We start from the raw sequence: 13,743 nt of genomic DNA, 5'->3' as shown, positions 1-13,743 counted from the left end.
TTTTTTTCTTAGTTTTCTCTCACCCTTTATTTCCGCTTTCTCACACTTACCTTTCTCTTAAGCAAACTAACACTTTCATTCATCCACTCCGGTGACAAATCACTCTGCCTAGGTGATCTCATTGGTACTCACATCAGTACCCAGAAGTTAGATACCCCAGGCATCACTACCCACATTTTACAAACAAAGAAACTGAAACCCAAAGAACGTGGCAACTGCCCATGGCCATACAACTAACACTCCGTCTCCTGTGGACCAGACGGACTATTTTCCTATTTCCCAGCAGTACTCTTACGGACAAAATCCTGGCTATTTCTTCCCCTATCAGAGACTTTGTAGCTGACGTCATAACTTACCACTTAGGCCCCACCCCACCAAAGAATCCCTTCCTTAGACCCCAAGATCCCCAGCCCCCTCCACCTTGTGTTTTCTCCTCGCTTGCGTTGCCAAGTTGAACAAGGGAAGGTTGGCTCCCATTGGCTGTCGGGGAGAGCCGTTGCCTAGCTACTCGCCGGGCGTGCTTAACAACCGCGGGGTAGCTTAAGTGCCCGCAAAGAGTAGTGTTGGGCAAGAAAGAAGAGGTAAGAATCCTGAGAAGCTAGTGAGGAAAGGGGCAGGGAGGGTCGAGCTGAGAGAAGGGAGTGGAAAACTCAGACCTGGGGCACCCTTTCGCCCTTGGGGAATCTCCCCTTGTCACTAGAGCGCCTGCTGGGCTCCCACCCTCTCCTCATTCTACCAAGCCTGGCTACGCCCTTCCATTCTCTCCTGGGAGGCAGGGAAGACTGGGCAGTCCTCCAAGACTGAGGTGCTAAGTGGGGCCCCTCTCAGGAGCTTTCAACCAGGCTGGGTTCCCGAGGGCTGCGTCTTGCTTACACTTCCCTAGTCTCCCACGGAACCTCCAGCCCAGAGCTTTTTGTAGGGTTTTCGGTGAGTAGACCTGACTCAGACACAATGAAAAAACTGGTTGATTGAGACTGGCACACTTGGGGTAGGGGAGGAAGTGGGAAGAGGTGATTCTGACGTTCTTGTCCACCAGGCCATCTTCTGCCAACACATGGTGGCTCCGCTTAGCTCTACTCGGTATATTCAACACCATCAGCTAACTTTACCTAGTTCATACCCTTTCTTAGGGGCATGCTGATTATCTGATACTGCTGGGTCTTGGGGAAAAGGGGGACTTGCCCCCTTTTTCTTCCTTTGTACATAGGTGTGTACACTGTGAAAAGAGAAGCAAGCTTACTAGAGAAAACGTGTTTGAAGTTCATTCTGGAAGGAGAAGGGTAAGTGGGCAGGGAGGAAAATATATGGTAGCAAATAGGGAGCTAACATGGGATAGCATGTGGGATACATCCCCAAATGAAGGGGAGACAAGGTGTTAGATGGTTTTCTCCAGGCAAACTTTTTTTTCTTTTGTTCAGCAGATAGTGGGATCAAGGCATCCAGGGAAGGGGTGTGAGTGCCCCTGCCAGTCTTGAACCATGTCTGCACTGAACATGAAGCCTACCCAGCGCTTCCAGTTTCCCGACTGGTACATTAACAGCTACCTGCTTTCCTCTAATGCTGAGCGGCAGAGGAATACCTCACACCAGGTCAGACAAGAGACCTGCGTTCTCCGCAATGAGACCAATAACCAGGTAGGGTGAAAGAATCACATAAAATGGGGAAAGAGACACACACCCTCTTCATTCCTTGAAATCCCTAACTGTCAACAACTGCCCTGACTATAATGATGCTTCAAGCTTTCCAAAGCACTTTCCTTTACCACAGCTACATTGTAAGGTGAATTATGCAAACAGCCACATTTGACTGATGCAGAAACATTCAGAGAGGTTAAGTAATTTGCCCAATGTCACACAGCTATTATCAGAGTCTAGCATTTTTTCTACTATATCATGCTCCCTCTCACACAACCCTTCTCTCTTCCAGACCACATGGGATGAATATGACAACCAGACCCGCCTATCAGAGCACATAGATTCTGTTGACCGATGGAAGGAGATGCTAGACAAAAGTCTGACTGACATGGATGCTGAGATTGATGCCATAACTCAGGCAAGGGAGCTGAGGGCAGGGTGTAAAGTTGGGTACCAGGGCATCATGGGGCAGCATTCCACTTGGGTAGGGAGGTATCGGTGGCCTCAGCTGGCATTTCACCCTCGACACCCACTCTAGTGCCAAGAGGTTTGATGGGACACGGTCCCACCTGGGAGAATCCTTTTGGACTTCCCTCCCCCTGCCCTTCACCCCCAGATGAAGGAGGCAGCAGAGAGGGCCCTGCAGGCCAAGAACCTCCCTCTGGATGTGGCGATTGAGTGCCTAACCCTGCGAGAGAGCCGGCGGGACATTGACATGGTGAAGGATTATGTGGAAGAAGAGCTGCACAAGGAAGTGGAGGTGATTGACAGTGCCAAGGAGGCTCTGCAGCGGAAGATCAGGGAGGTCTTTGAGCAGCTTTGGTAAGGACTGGAGGGCCAACATGGGGGTCAGCCTGGCTGTGCCTGTGCATTCCTGCTTTTACACAGACATAGGTGTGCAGTGTGCATATGCTCAATGTCTGTCTGGAGTATGTTAGATATGCTTGTATGTGCATGCCTCACATGAGATATATGTGCAAGCATGTTTACTAACATGCCCACCTATGCGCAGCATATGCTAAAGTGTCAATGTCCTGGTGGCCACACATCATAAATTAGAGGCATTCATTCATTGAGTATTTATTGAGCACACATGGAATACCATGCTTCTGGCTGGGAGGGATTATGAATGATATGGAATTATCTGAAAAAATAGAGGGTAATCTATGACCTGCTTCCTAGTGGAGCTTGGAGGTGGATGGTCCACATTAATCTTTCCCACATGTGAAGCCCTGTGGTGATAATGGTCATCCCCCCCTCTCAGAACTCAGTTTAACTCTGTGCACAAAGTGACTGCTATGTACAAGACACCACATTAAACGCCAGGGATACAAAGCGAAGATATGACACATTTCTGCCTTCAAAGAGCTAACATGGGATGGCATGTGGGATACATCCCCAAATGAAGGGGATACAAAATAAAGTGTGACCAGGTTAAAGGAGAGATCTTTTCTTTGCACCTAAATTCTCCCCTACCTTGATAAGCTGCTATTGTTGGATTCTGCCAAAGGATCACACAGGATCCCAGGCCCTCAGAGCCAGAAGAGACTGAAGAGGCCAGCTAGTACAAGACCAGTCCTGGCTAAAAATCCCTGAGAGCCTACCACCTTCAACCCTGGTATATTCCACTATTTCCTTTTTGGATAGTTCCACTAGCAATCATTTTTTTCTTCCCATTAGGCTTACTTTACACCTTCCATTCACTGCTTCAAGTTCTACCCTTGCGACTAATCTGTCTTCTATATAACAGCCCTTAACATGATTAAAGACAACTGTCGTATTCATCTTCACCCAAATCCTCTCCACCCTGCTTCCCAAACTCTGCCCCCTCCCCACTTCTTAGATTTCCTCACATATATTCACTTACAATTCTATCCCGCCCATTCCTCCTTTTACCTGTCCTTTCAGAGACATATGCCAGGCATGGGTCTCATCCCACCAAGTCTCTAATACAAGTTCCTTGTATTAGAATCTCTAGTTGCTTGTTATCTATACTTTGTGCATTTGGATATGGACATTGGACCACCCAGGGTACCTTGTTGCCCCTTCGTAAGAGACTTCCCTGGAATGAAAACAAGCCTTGAGACCTTTTTACATTCCCCTCAAATTCCAGTGTTAAATAGATGTCAATCAACTTAGAGTTGGACATTACACTATCTGACCATCATAAGATTGTGTCCTGAAGTAATTCTATTCCTTTTCTGGGTCCCATTTTCCTCATACATAAATGTCCATCCCTGACATTCTATATTCTATAATAGACAATTTCTGTCTCATTACCAAATCTCAAGACTTCCTCATCTTGGTTCACTCTTTCGTCAGACAACCTAGGTAAGCATACAGTATATGGGGGCAATGCTAAAATGAAGCTTTATTTGCCCCCATATTACATTGCTCACTGCCTCCCAGACTGTTGCCTCCAGCCACTCAAGCTAAGCCTTCTCTGGAAGCCATATTTCCATAGATCCTCTTTCACCCTGGGCCTATTACTGATTGATCCCCAACCTTGGGCTCCTTCCTTTCCTAGCCTGAGCAGCTGGGTAGTGCAGTGGATAGAACACAGCTTGGAATCGGGAAGACTCATCTTCATGAATTCAAATCTGGCCTCAGACATTTACTAGCTGTGTGACCCTGGGCAAGTCAGTTAACCCTATATGCTTTAGGGGTTCCTCATCTGTCAAATGAGCTGGAAAAGGAAATGGCAAACTACTACAGTATCTTTACCAAGAAAACCTCAAAATGGGGTCACGGAGAATCGGACACAACCGAAACAACTGAACAACAACAACAACAAATTCTAGTCTGACCTATAAGGTACCTCCACACTTACCTACTTTTCAGGACTGCTGTGAAGATAAAGTGAGATAATAGATGAGAAAGTGCCATGAAAACTGTAAAATGCTGTGTATATATACATCCTTGGGCATTCAGTCAGAGCATGAGAATCTTAATCTCAAGGTCACAGAATCAAAATTACCCATTGTAGTGTTGGCACCTTGATACCAGGCAGATCAATGCTGCAGACAAAGCCCATGGCTGGGAGTCAGGAGGCCTGACTCCATCATATGACCTTGGGGGCAAATGACTCTGTTTTTCTGGGCTCTGGTTTCCTTCTCTAGACAATGAGAGAGGTTATAGATTTGTAAAATGTTAGATCTAGGCAGGGCGGAGCTAAGATGGAGGCTGGAAAGGAGGGACTTGCTTAAGCTCTCTAACCAGGTCCCTCCAAAAACCTATAAAAATAGCTCTGAACAAATCCTAGAGCTGCAGAACCCATGAAATAGCAGAGGGAAGCAGGGCTCCAGCCCAGGACAGCCTGGATGGTCGCTGGGAAAGGTCTATCTCACGGAGCTGGGAGTGGAGCGGAGCAGAGCCCAGCATGGGCCACACCAGGATCAACCAGACTGGGAGCCAGATAGAACAGGCCTTAGCACCCTGAATCAGTGAGCTGTGGCAGTTACCAGACTTCTCAACCCACAAACGCCGAAGACAACAGAGAAGGTTAGTGGGGAAAAACTGTGGGGACAGACTGAAAGGAGCTCATGGTCGGCCACCGCCCTGGGGGATGGAGGAGGTGGTGCAGTTCTGAGGCTGCTTCTAGAGCTACAGCTGCAGTTGTTTCCAGCCCCAGGCCCACCTGGTGGGCGGAATTAAGTGGTGGATTAGAGCAGGAGTGCAAAGCCTGGTTTGCCCTGCCTGGATCTGGGCCACAATCCTGGTTGGCAGTTCTTGGGGGGAAGAAGCGCCGGTGTGGCAGAGCTTGCTGTGTAGAAGGAGCTCTGAAAATAGTAGCACAGCCCCTCAAGCTTGGGACAAAGTACTCTCTACTCTACAAGCAATTGTACCCCGACCAAAAGCTCAAGGGTCAAGTAGTTGGCTGGGAACATGGCCAGGCAGTGAAAATGGTCTCAGATTCAGAATCAGACTTTGGAAACTTTGTTTGTTGACAAAGACGACCAAAACATACAGCCAAAAGAAGTCAACAAAGTCAAAGAGCCTACATCAAAAGCCTCCAAGAAAAATATGAATTGGGCTCAGGACATGGAAGAGCTCAAAAAGGATTTGGAAAAGCAAGTAAGAGAAGTACAGGAAAAATTGGGAAGAGAAATGAGAGTGATGCAAGAAAACCATGAAAAACAAGTCAATGACTGGCTAAAGGAGACCCAAAAAATACTGAAGAAAATAACACCTTAAAAAATAGACTAACTCAAATGTCAAAAGAGCTCCAAAAAGCCAATGAGGAGAAGAATGCCTTGAAAGGCAGAATTAGCCAAATGGAGAAGGAGGTCCAAAAGTCCACCAAAGAAAATACTACCTTAAAAATTAGATTGGAGCAAGTGGAAGCTAGTGACTTTATGAGAAATCAAGATATTATAAAACAGAACCAAAGGAATGAAAAAATGGAAGACAATGTGAAATATCTCATTGGAAAAACCACTGACCTGGAATGTAGACCCAGGAGAGATAATTTAAAAATTATTGGACTACCTGAAAGCCATGATCAAAAAAAGAGCCTAGATATCATCTTTCAAGAAATTATCAAGGAGAATTGCCCTGATATTCTAGAGCCAGAGGGTAAAATAGAAATTGAAAGAATCCAACGATCACCTCCTGAAAAAGATCCCAAAAAGAAAACTCCTAGGAATATTGTCACCAAATTCCAGAGCTCCAAGATCAAGGAGAAAATACTGCAAGCAGCCAGAAAGAAACAATTTAAGTATTGTGGAAACACAATCAGGATAATACAAGATCTAGCAGCTTCTACATTAAGGGATCAAAGGGCTTGGAATATGATATTCTGGAGGTCAGTGGAGCTAGGATTAAAACCAAGAATCACCTGCCCAGCAAAACTGAGTATAATGCTCCAAGGCAAAATATGGATTTTCAATAAAATAGAGGACTTTCAAGCTTTCTCAGTGAACAGACCAGAGCTGAATAGAAAATTTGACTTTCAAACACAAGAATCAAGAGAAGCACGAAAAGGGGATTTGGAAAGGTGACATTCAAAGCAGTCTTATGAAAAGAAGAATCCCATGCATGGGCATCATCACTGCCCATGAAAGAAAGGGAACCCTAAGGCTCTGACATGCCCAGGTCCCTGGTTTGTCCACATGATCTGGGTGAACTGCTGGAAAATCTCAACCATTCTAGAATTGTTCTATTCTCAAAGAATGAAAGGGAGCTGTCCATTCAGGAGCTGATCTGAATGAGTGGCTGTAAAAAGTGGAATTATAGGAAGCAATTACCCTAATCTGAAGGTGAAAGTAACAGAATGATTTCAATTAGTCACATCTCTGATAAAGGGAATAGAAAAGAAAATGCAAAAGGGAAAGGATGAGGAGATAAATGGATCTAGCACAGAATCGAAACACAGGAGGAAGGCCCAAACTTCTTGGACTTGCCTTTTATTTATTTTGTTTTAAAAACTAAATGCTGCACCAGAAACCTAATATTAAAATTAAGGCAAACAAAAAACTGTTAGATCTAGAATAAATCTTAAAGATCCAGTACAAATCTCCCCGCTTCTCATTTTTAGAAAGAGGAAAACTGATGCCCAAAGAGGAGAAAACCTCACCCAAGGTCATTGCATCAAGGCAGTGGTAGAACCAGGTCTAGAACCCAGACTTCTTTGCTCCAAAGTTGGAGGTCTTTGTGCTGCTCACATGACCTCAGATTGGAGGAACAGGCAGTTATTCTTTGGTGGATGTGGTATCTGGGCAGATGTGGAGCCCAGAGCTTTGAAGCTGGTATCAGGATATTTGGGTATCTCGATACCCTACAATGAATGAGAGGTAGGTAAAGACCAGGGAAGAGACTCTTCCTCACTCAGCTTCCACCTGAGGGAGCCCTGTCCCGAATCAGGCCCTAAGCTGGACCTGAAGACTACATCTATCTGTCCAGAGAAGGGCTTTTCTAGGCTGTTTAGTAACTGTGGAAGACACCTGGACCCTTATGTCCTTGCCCTCCCCAGCCTTCTTCAAGAGGCAAGGCAGCAACTGAACTCTGACCATCGAAGCAAGATGGAAGCACTAGAGATCGATCGTGTCTGCCTCTCTCTCAATGTTCACTCCCCCAATATCTCCTTGAAGGTCAACCCTACCTGCATTCCCAATGGGTAAGTGTGGGCCTTTGGTCCTGACACTCTTCCTTCCTCCTTGTCTTCTTTCTTGGTCTGTGGACTCTCCCTAGCCATGGAGCCTGACCCAACTACTTACTCACCCACCCTCTCCATCAGACAGCCCTTATAGCATTCACATCTGATCCTTGTTCAGTCCATGTGTGGCCTGTGTCTGACTCCTTTATGGCCTGTACCTACTTGTGGGCCTGGCCTGCTGGATGCTGTGGGAGCCTGTGCCCTTCTGGCTGCCCTAGCTCCTGCACAATACAGCAGTGGGATGACTACAGCCACTACAACAAGGACCGAGCAGAGGCTGAGAGGAAGGCTTCTGCAGATCTGCGTGAAGCTACCGCCCTCACCATTGCTGAGGTGAGCCCAACCACCCAGACTCCCCAAAACTCATGCCCCATGCTCAGAGAGCTAGTCACCATCCTGGTCAAACATAAACTCACCTGTCTATGCAGAGATATCATATGCCCATTTTCCCTTCACCCTTGATGGACCCTTTCTTTATCAGGGTATCCCCTTCTCCCCTGGTCCCTGTCATATTCCTATAACCCATTCATACTTCGTTATTTCCCTGGCCCCGATCTCACCTCCCTTAACCCCTGATCCTTAATCCCAGACCAACAATGAATTGGAAGCCCAGCGTGAGGCCACCGAATTTGCCTTCAGAAAGAGGAGGCGAGAAATAGAGAGGTCTCTGAGTGAGCTCAAGTGGCAGGAAAAAACTGTAAGGAGTCCACTGGCCTCCAGGGCCCCCTGGGGGAGCTGAGGGCTGGGGGTAGGGACCAAGGGTGGGCATGGGGAGATAGTGGGCATGGAATCAAATAGATGTTGAGGGGGTTGTCAGCAGAGCAGAGTGGGAAGGGAAGCCTGTCCACACACCCTCTGGCCTCTTCCCTTAGACCTCAGAAGAAAGTGCAGAGTTGCAGGCGTCCATCCGACGGCTGGAGAACGATCTACACACAAAGATGCAGAATCTGAAGCTAGCACATACCCGGCTGGAAATCCGAACGTACAGGCCCAATATGGAGATGTGTAGGGACCAGGTATGTGCATGTGTACACATATGTCTGTGCCTACCCAAGGATAATAGAGTTCCCTAGCCAGATCCCAGAGCCAGGGGTAGAGAAGTCCTAAAGAAATGGAGATCTAGAAGGAGGAGAAGTAACCTAGCCAGGGACAAACAGTAAGTAACAGGGCTGGATCTCAGAACAACCTCGGGATCTTTTCCTCTCAGTTCCATGTAGATGAGCACAAATGTACAGGACTGAGCTCTTGGATCAGTGGAACTGAAGGAGGATGATTCCCCTGATCCCTGTCCATATCTTAACCAGGTACAATATGGGCTCACTGATGAAGTACACCAGCTGGAAGCTACCATTGCTGCCCTGAAGCAGAAACTGGCCCAGGCACAGTAGGTTTGGGGTTTAATGAACTTAGAGTCCTGGGGCCCCATAAGTCACCCCAGCCCTTTGGTTGGCATGGGCCCTGACCACAAATACCCAGGCCACCAAATCATAGGATTCATTCATTCAACAAACATGAAGTACTTATTGTGCGCAAAGAATTGCATGTTTGGAGCTGGGGGAGATAAAAAGATTAGACAAGACACCTTTCCCTTCTGAAGCTCCCAAGACATAAAAAGTGAACCACAGATACATGATAGGAAATGATCAGTGCGTGGGAAGAAGTGCAGACAGAATGCTATGTGAAGTCTTAGGGAAAATGTTCTTATGGAGCCTGGGGTTCAAGAAAGGCTTCCTGGAGGAGATAGCTTTTGAATTGGGATTGAAAAAGGAAGTGGGAAGGATGTTCCAGGTACAGGTTGCAAGATGAGCAAAGGCACAGAGGTGGAAGAATACAAAGAATGTTTCCTGGGCAAAGAGCAGGGCAGTATTTGGGGGTACAAGGGCAGCCTGAAGGATCATCATCTCCCTCATTTTACAGATCAGGAAACTGTGGTCTAGGAAGGTAAGGGCCTTTACCAGACATACAATAAGCTAATGCCAGAGCTAGACTAGGAGTCCTGGATCTGGGGCCAGGGCTTCTGGGGCCTTGGCTACCAGGAGTTACTTTCTATCTTTGCTGTGGCTAAGTACATAAGTTATCAGCCATGCTGAAATTCAGGCCCCTTTTCCTTCCCTCCTTTTGTGGGGCCTTGCCTGGGCCACAAGGAGAGAGGGCAGGAGCAGCCTGGCCCTAAGTGTTCCTCAATACCCCCAGGAGTACCCTAGATGCCCTTCATAAGCACCGAGCCCGGATCCAGGCTGACATTGCCTGCAAGTCCAACTCCTTGCTGCTGGACAACAAGTGCATAGACATCCGCCGCAAGCTGACAATACCAGCTGAGAAATTTGTGCCAGAGGTAGATACCTTTAACCGAACCACCAACCGCTGTCTGGCCCCACTCAAGAACCTGCAGCTAGATCTGGTGTAGTACCTCCACATGGGAAATGGGAATGGGAACAGGAGAGTCTAAATCCAATAAAGCACTAGGTGTAATGATGATGCTGATATTGATGATCATGGTGGACTGACTTTTGTGAGGGTTTGGGAAAAGGCCTTGCTTACAGTCAAGAGCAAGGAGTAGTCTCAGAATGACAGCATTTCAGAGGGATCTAAGAGTGATCTTGACCTGACCCTCTATTGCAAGCAACATCACTGACATCTTAGACCTCTGCTTGAACACCTTCAGCAAGGTGAAATTTACAATCTCCTGAGAAGGCCCAGTTCACCTGGGGACAGCTTCAACGGGGAGGAAGCTCTTCCTTACATCAAATCTAAACTTGCCTCTCTAGTTTCAGCTCGCTGCTCCTAGTTCTGTTCAGTGGGGCCAAACAGACCAACATTAACCCAACTTCCACATGACAGCCCTTCCAGTACTCAAAGGCAATGATTGATCACCTCCCTCACAGGTCGTTTTTACTCCGTCCCCAGATCCTATATAGCAGCAGACTCCAGTATTCTCACCATCTTCATCTTTGTCTTCTGGACATCAATGTCCTAACATGTAGTGCCCAGAATGGAAAATGGTAGTTCAAATGTGGTCTGATCAAGGTAGTGAATAGCAAAGCTATCCCGTCCCTCGTTCTGAACACACAATACAGCACCCTACAATCCCACACAAGCCATATCTGTACTTGTTTTCTTTTTAAACCAAGTGTAGAACTTTCTCTCTATTTGGTTTCATCGTAATTGTTTTGGCTCATTATTCTAGCTGATCCAAATATTTTTGGCTGTCATTCAACAATTTGCTATCCTTCCCAATGCTGTCCTCTCTAGACTTAATAAGAAGGCTTTAGATGGCTTTATCCAAATTACTAATACAAATATTAAGCGGCCTAGGACTAAGGATGGATTGTTAAGGTACTCCACCAGAGTCCTCCCCACAAGAAGACATCAAGCTATTGATGATTACACTTGATCTGGTCTTTCAACCAGTTCCCAATCTACCCCAGCATCCTACTATTGAGCCCACACCTCTCCATCATGTCCAATTCTACAAACATTTATGAAACGCCTACTAGATAGAAGACCTCTTCAACACTTTTCCCATCTGATGGCACTCATAGAAACCTAGCTTCCTCTGGAAGACATTGCATCTGTAGCTCCCCTCTTTACTAGATACTTATTCCCAAGAGCTCCCCAACAGAGTGGGCTAGAGGGAGGCACAGGCACACTCCTTTGCTCTTCACTGTCACTCCCAGACTATCACTTTGCCACCATAAACAACCTCTCCTTTGAGGTTTATTTCCTTTGACTACGTCACCTGGCCAGATCCTTGTCACAGTCATCTGTCTTGTACACAGTAGGTTCTTAGTAAAAGCTGCAGTGAATTGCCAGGGATCATATTCAGTACTGTAGATAGATAAAAAGGGAAAGAGGTCTACCCACAAGTGCTAATGTGTTAACAGGAGGTGATTTGAGTTGGGAGAGCTCTCATTCTTCCATTTCTCTTATGTATTTAGAATGCTTCTGGCCCAAAGACTTGCCCCCAGAGGAGGGGTATTAACAGATATGACGGGTTGGGTTTCTGGGCTTGCAAAGAACTTTAGTGGCTGCCTTCAAGCAGCCCTGGATGTGGAAGCAGCATGGTGTAATGGGAAGGAGACTAGATTTGGAGGGAGAGGGCCTGGATTTGAATCCCAATTCTCCTACTTACTATATACTGTGTGACCCTGGGCAAATCACTTAACCACCTTGGACCTCAGTTTTCTCATTGGTAAGCTGAACCAGTTAATGATGTCTAGTTTTCTGAGCTGATAAAAACCAGTTTCAACTGATATGGCTCCAGCCCCTAGGCTGCATGTAGGCTAGGTCTTAACCAGTCTAGAGACCAGGCATGTCTTTCCCCAGATGCTTGCTTGCTGTGGTTGAGGTAGAATTATTTCTTGGGTCTCTGCCCTTCATTTTTCATTCTTTATTAGGCAATTCTAAGGATACCCTGATTTCAGTGATCTGGACTGGCCCACTACCTTGCCTCACAGGTGATACAAACTCTGTCAAAAACTTCAGTGTTTGAGGTGCCTTGGATCAGGTTGCACAGCAGAGCCACCAGTCTCCCCATGGGGCTGGGAACATTGGGAGCACCCACTTATGCTCTTCCTCATAGGCATCTGTTCTATTGGCAATGTCACTCTTGAGGAACAGCTCCCTACCCCTTTTCCCTGCAAGTGCCTTCACTTTCAGTTTGAAACTCAATGAACTACTTACTCCTGGTGAGATCAGGAGTATGTGTGTATAAGAGGCGAATAGGAGCCTGAAAAGAACCCTGAAGCTAAGGAGTGCAAGAGCAAGAGGTGAGGGCTGCATTTTAGGCTCTGGGAACAGCCTGTCCGAAGGCCCAAAGGGCAGCATAAAACTGTCAAGCTCGGGGCATCTAGGTGGTGAAGTGAGTCAGGAGGACTTGAGTTAATATTTGGCCTCAGACACTTGACACACTTACTAGCTGTGTGACCTTGGGCAAGTCACTTAACCCCAATTTCCCTGCCTTCCCCCCTCCAAAAAAAAAATTAAAACTGTTAAGTGCTTTCCTGAATAGTTATATCTATAACATTGCCCAGGGAGAGGCCTACTCAGGTCTGAAGGGGCCCAAGAGAAATTTCTTAAGTTTCATCCATTCATGCCTTCAGGAAACCATCACTTGGGAAACAAGCAAACATTTATTCAAATTCAACATTTATAAGGTACCTACTGTGTACAGAGTACTCCAGTAATAGCTGCCTCTGCATGATGTGAACATGATTCTGACAAAACTGACAGGTCCTACTAAGCTGGAAAGAGACTCAGTACAGGTCTACTTTGGCTGTTGCATAGCTTTCATACAAGGACTACGGTCCAGCCTAGCTGAATATGGAAAAAACTCATCAGCAGATGCTTGCTTTGGGCAAGCCCTTCTCCCTTTCTGGAACTCCATTTTCTTAGCTGTAAAATCAGGGAATTGATCTGGAACTGGAAGGGCCCTTTGAAATTATCTAGTTCAACTCCCTTATTTTACAGATGAGGAAACTGAGGTCCACAGAGGCTAAGTGATTAATTTCTAAGGACTCTTCTAGTGCTGAAATTCTACAATTTTGGCCATGAACAAATGAATTTTTTAAAACATAACTTAAGAAACCTACTAAAGGTACAGAGGCTGTGCAGGTAATATAACATGGAAGCCACAGATCTCTTAAGTATTAAAGCTATGCTTGCAGTGCTCTGGGCCAAGTAGGGGGGGGAGGGAAGCAGAAATGGAGATGATTAAAGCTTTGCCCTCATCCTCAGGAAATTCTGAGCCCATCAGGGAAAATCAGTAGTTAAGGGAGTTTGGTTGGACAGAGAAACAGACTAGAGGAATCACAGAATGTCACAGCTAAGAGGAGCTTTATTTGGCCTCTAATGCAGACCTTTTTGGTGTCATTGACCCCTTTGGCCATGGTCTAGTCTGGAGAAACCTAAGGACCCCTTCTGAAAATCATGTTTTTATACGATTGAAGAGAATGC

The 13,743-nt window shown here is 46.4% G+C and overlaps 1 protein-coding gene across 1 annotated transcript; it reads left to right on the top strand.

Annotated features, from left to right (window-relative positions):
* Positions 1-1,478: 1,478 nt before the first annotated feature.
* TEKT2 (tektin 2) lies at positions 1,479-10,195 on the top strand. The gene is made up of 9 exons (XM_036747378.1): positions 1,479-1,634; positions 1,927-2,052; positions 2,251-2,456; positions 7,606-7,749; positions 8,007-8,121; positions 8,378-8,485; positions 8,661-8,804; positions 9,093-9,172; positions 9,982-10,195. Exons 1-9 carry the CDS (start codon positions 1,479-1,481, stop codon positions 10,193-10,195), a joined length of 1,293 nt encoding a protein of 430 aa, XP_036603273.1.
* The last annotated feature ends 3,548 nt before the right edge of the window (positions 10,196-13,743 follow it).

The sequence above is a fragment of the Trichosurus vulpecula genome, chromosome 2, assembly GCF_011100635.1.
Source record: "Trichosurus vulpecula isolate mTriVul1 chromosome 2, mTriVul1.pri, whole genome shotgun sequence".
NCBI lineage: Eukaryota > Metazoa > Chordata > Mammalia > Diprotodontia > Phalangeridae > Trichosurus > Trichosurus vulpecula.
The sequence above is the reverse complement of the archived record's forward strand: the minus strand, read 5'-3'. Positions and strand labels throughout refer to the sequence as shown.

What these genes read in the sequence shown, in the direction of transcription:
- TEKT2 (XM_036747378.1), top strand. Translation starts at nt 1,479, where the DNA reads ATGTCTGCACTGAACATGAAGCCTACCCAGCGCTTCCAGTTTCCCGAC. An exon ending in GAGGTCTTTGAGCAGCTTTG is followed by an intron (nt 2,457 to 7,605) that starts GTAAGGACTGGA and finishes TGCCCTCCCCAG; the next exon opens with CCTTCTTCAAGAGGCAAGGC. An exon ending in TGGAGATGTGTAGGGACCAG is followed by an intron (nt 8,805 to 9,092) that starts GTATGTGCATGT and finishes TATCTTAACCAG; the next exon opens with GTACAATATGGGCTCACTGA.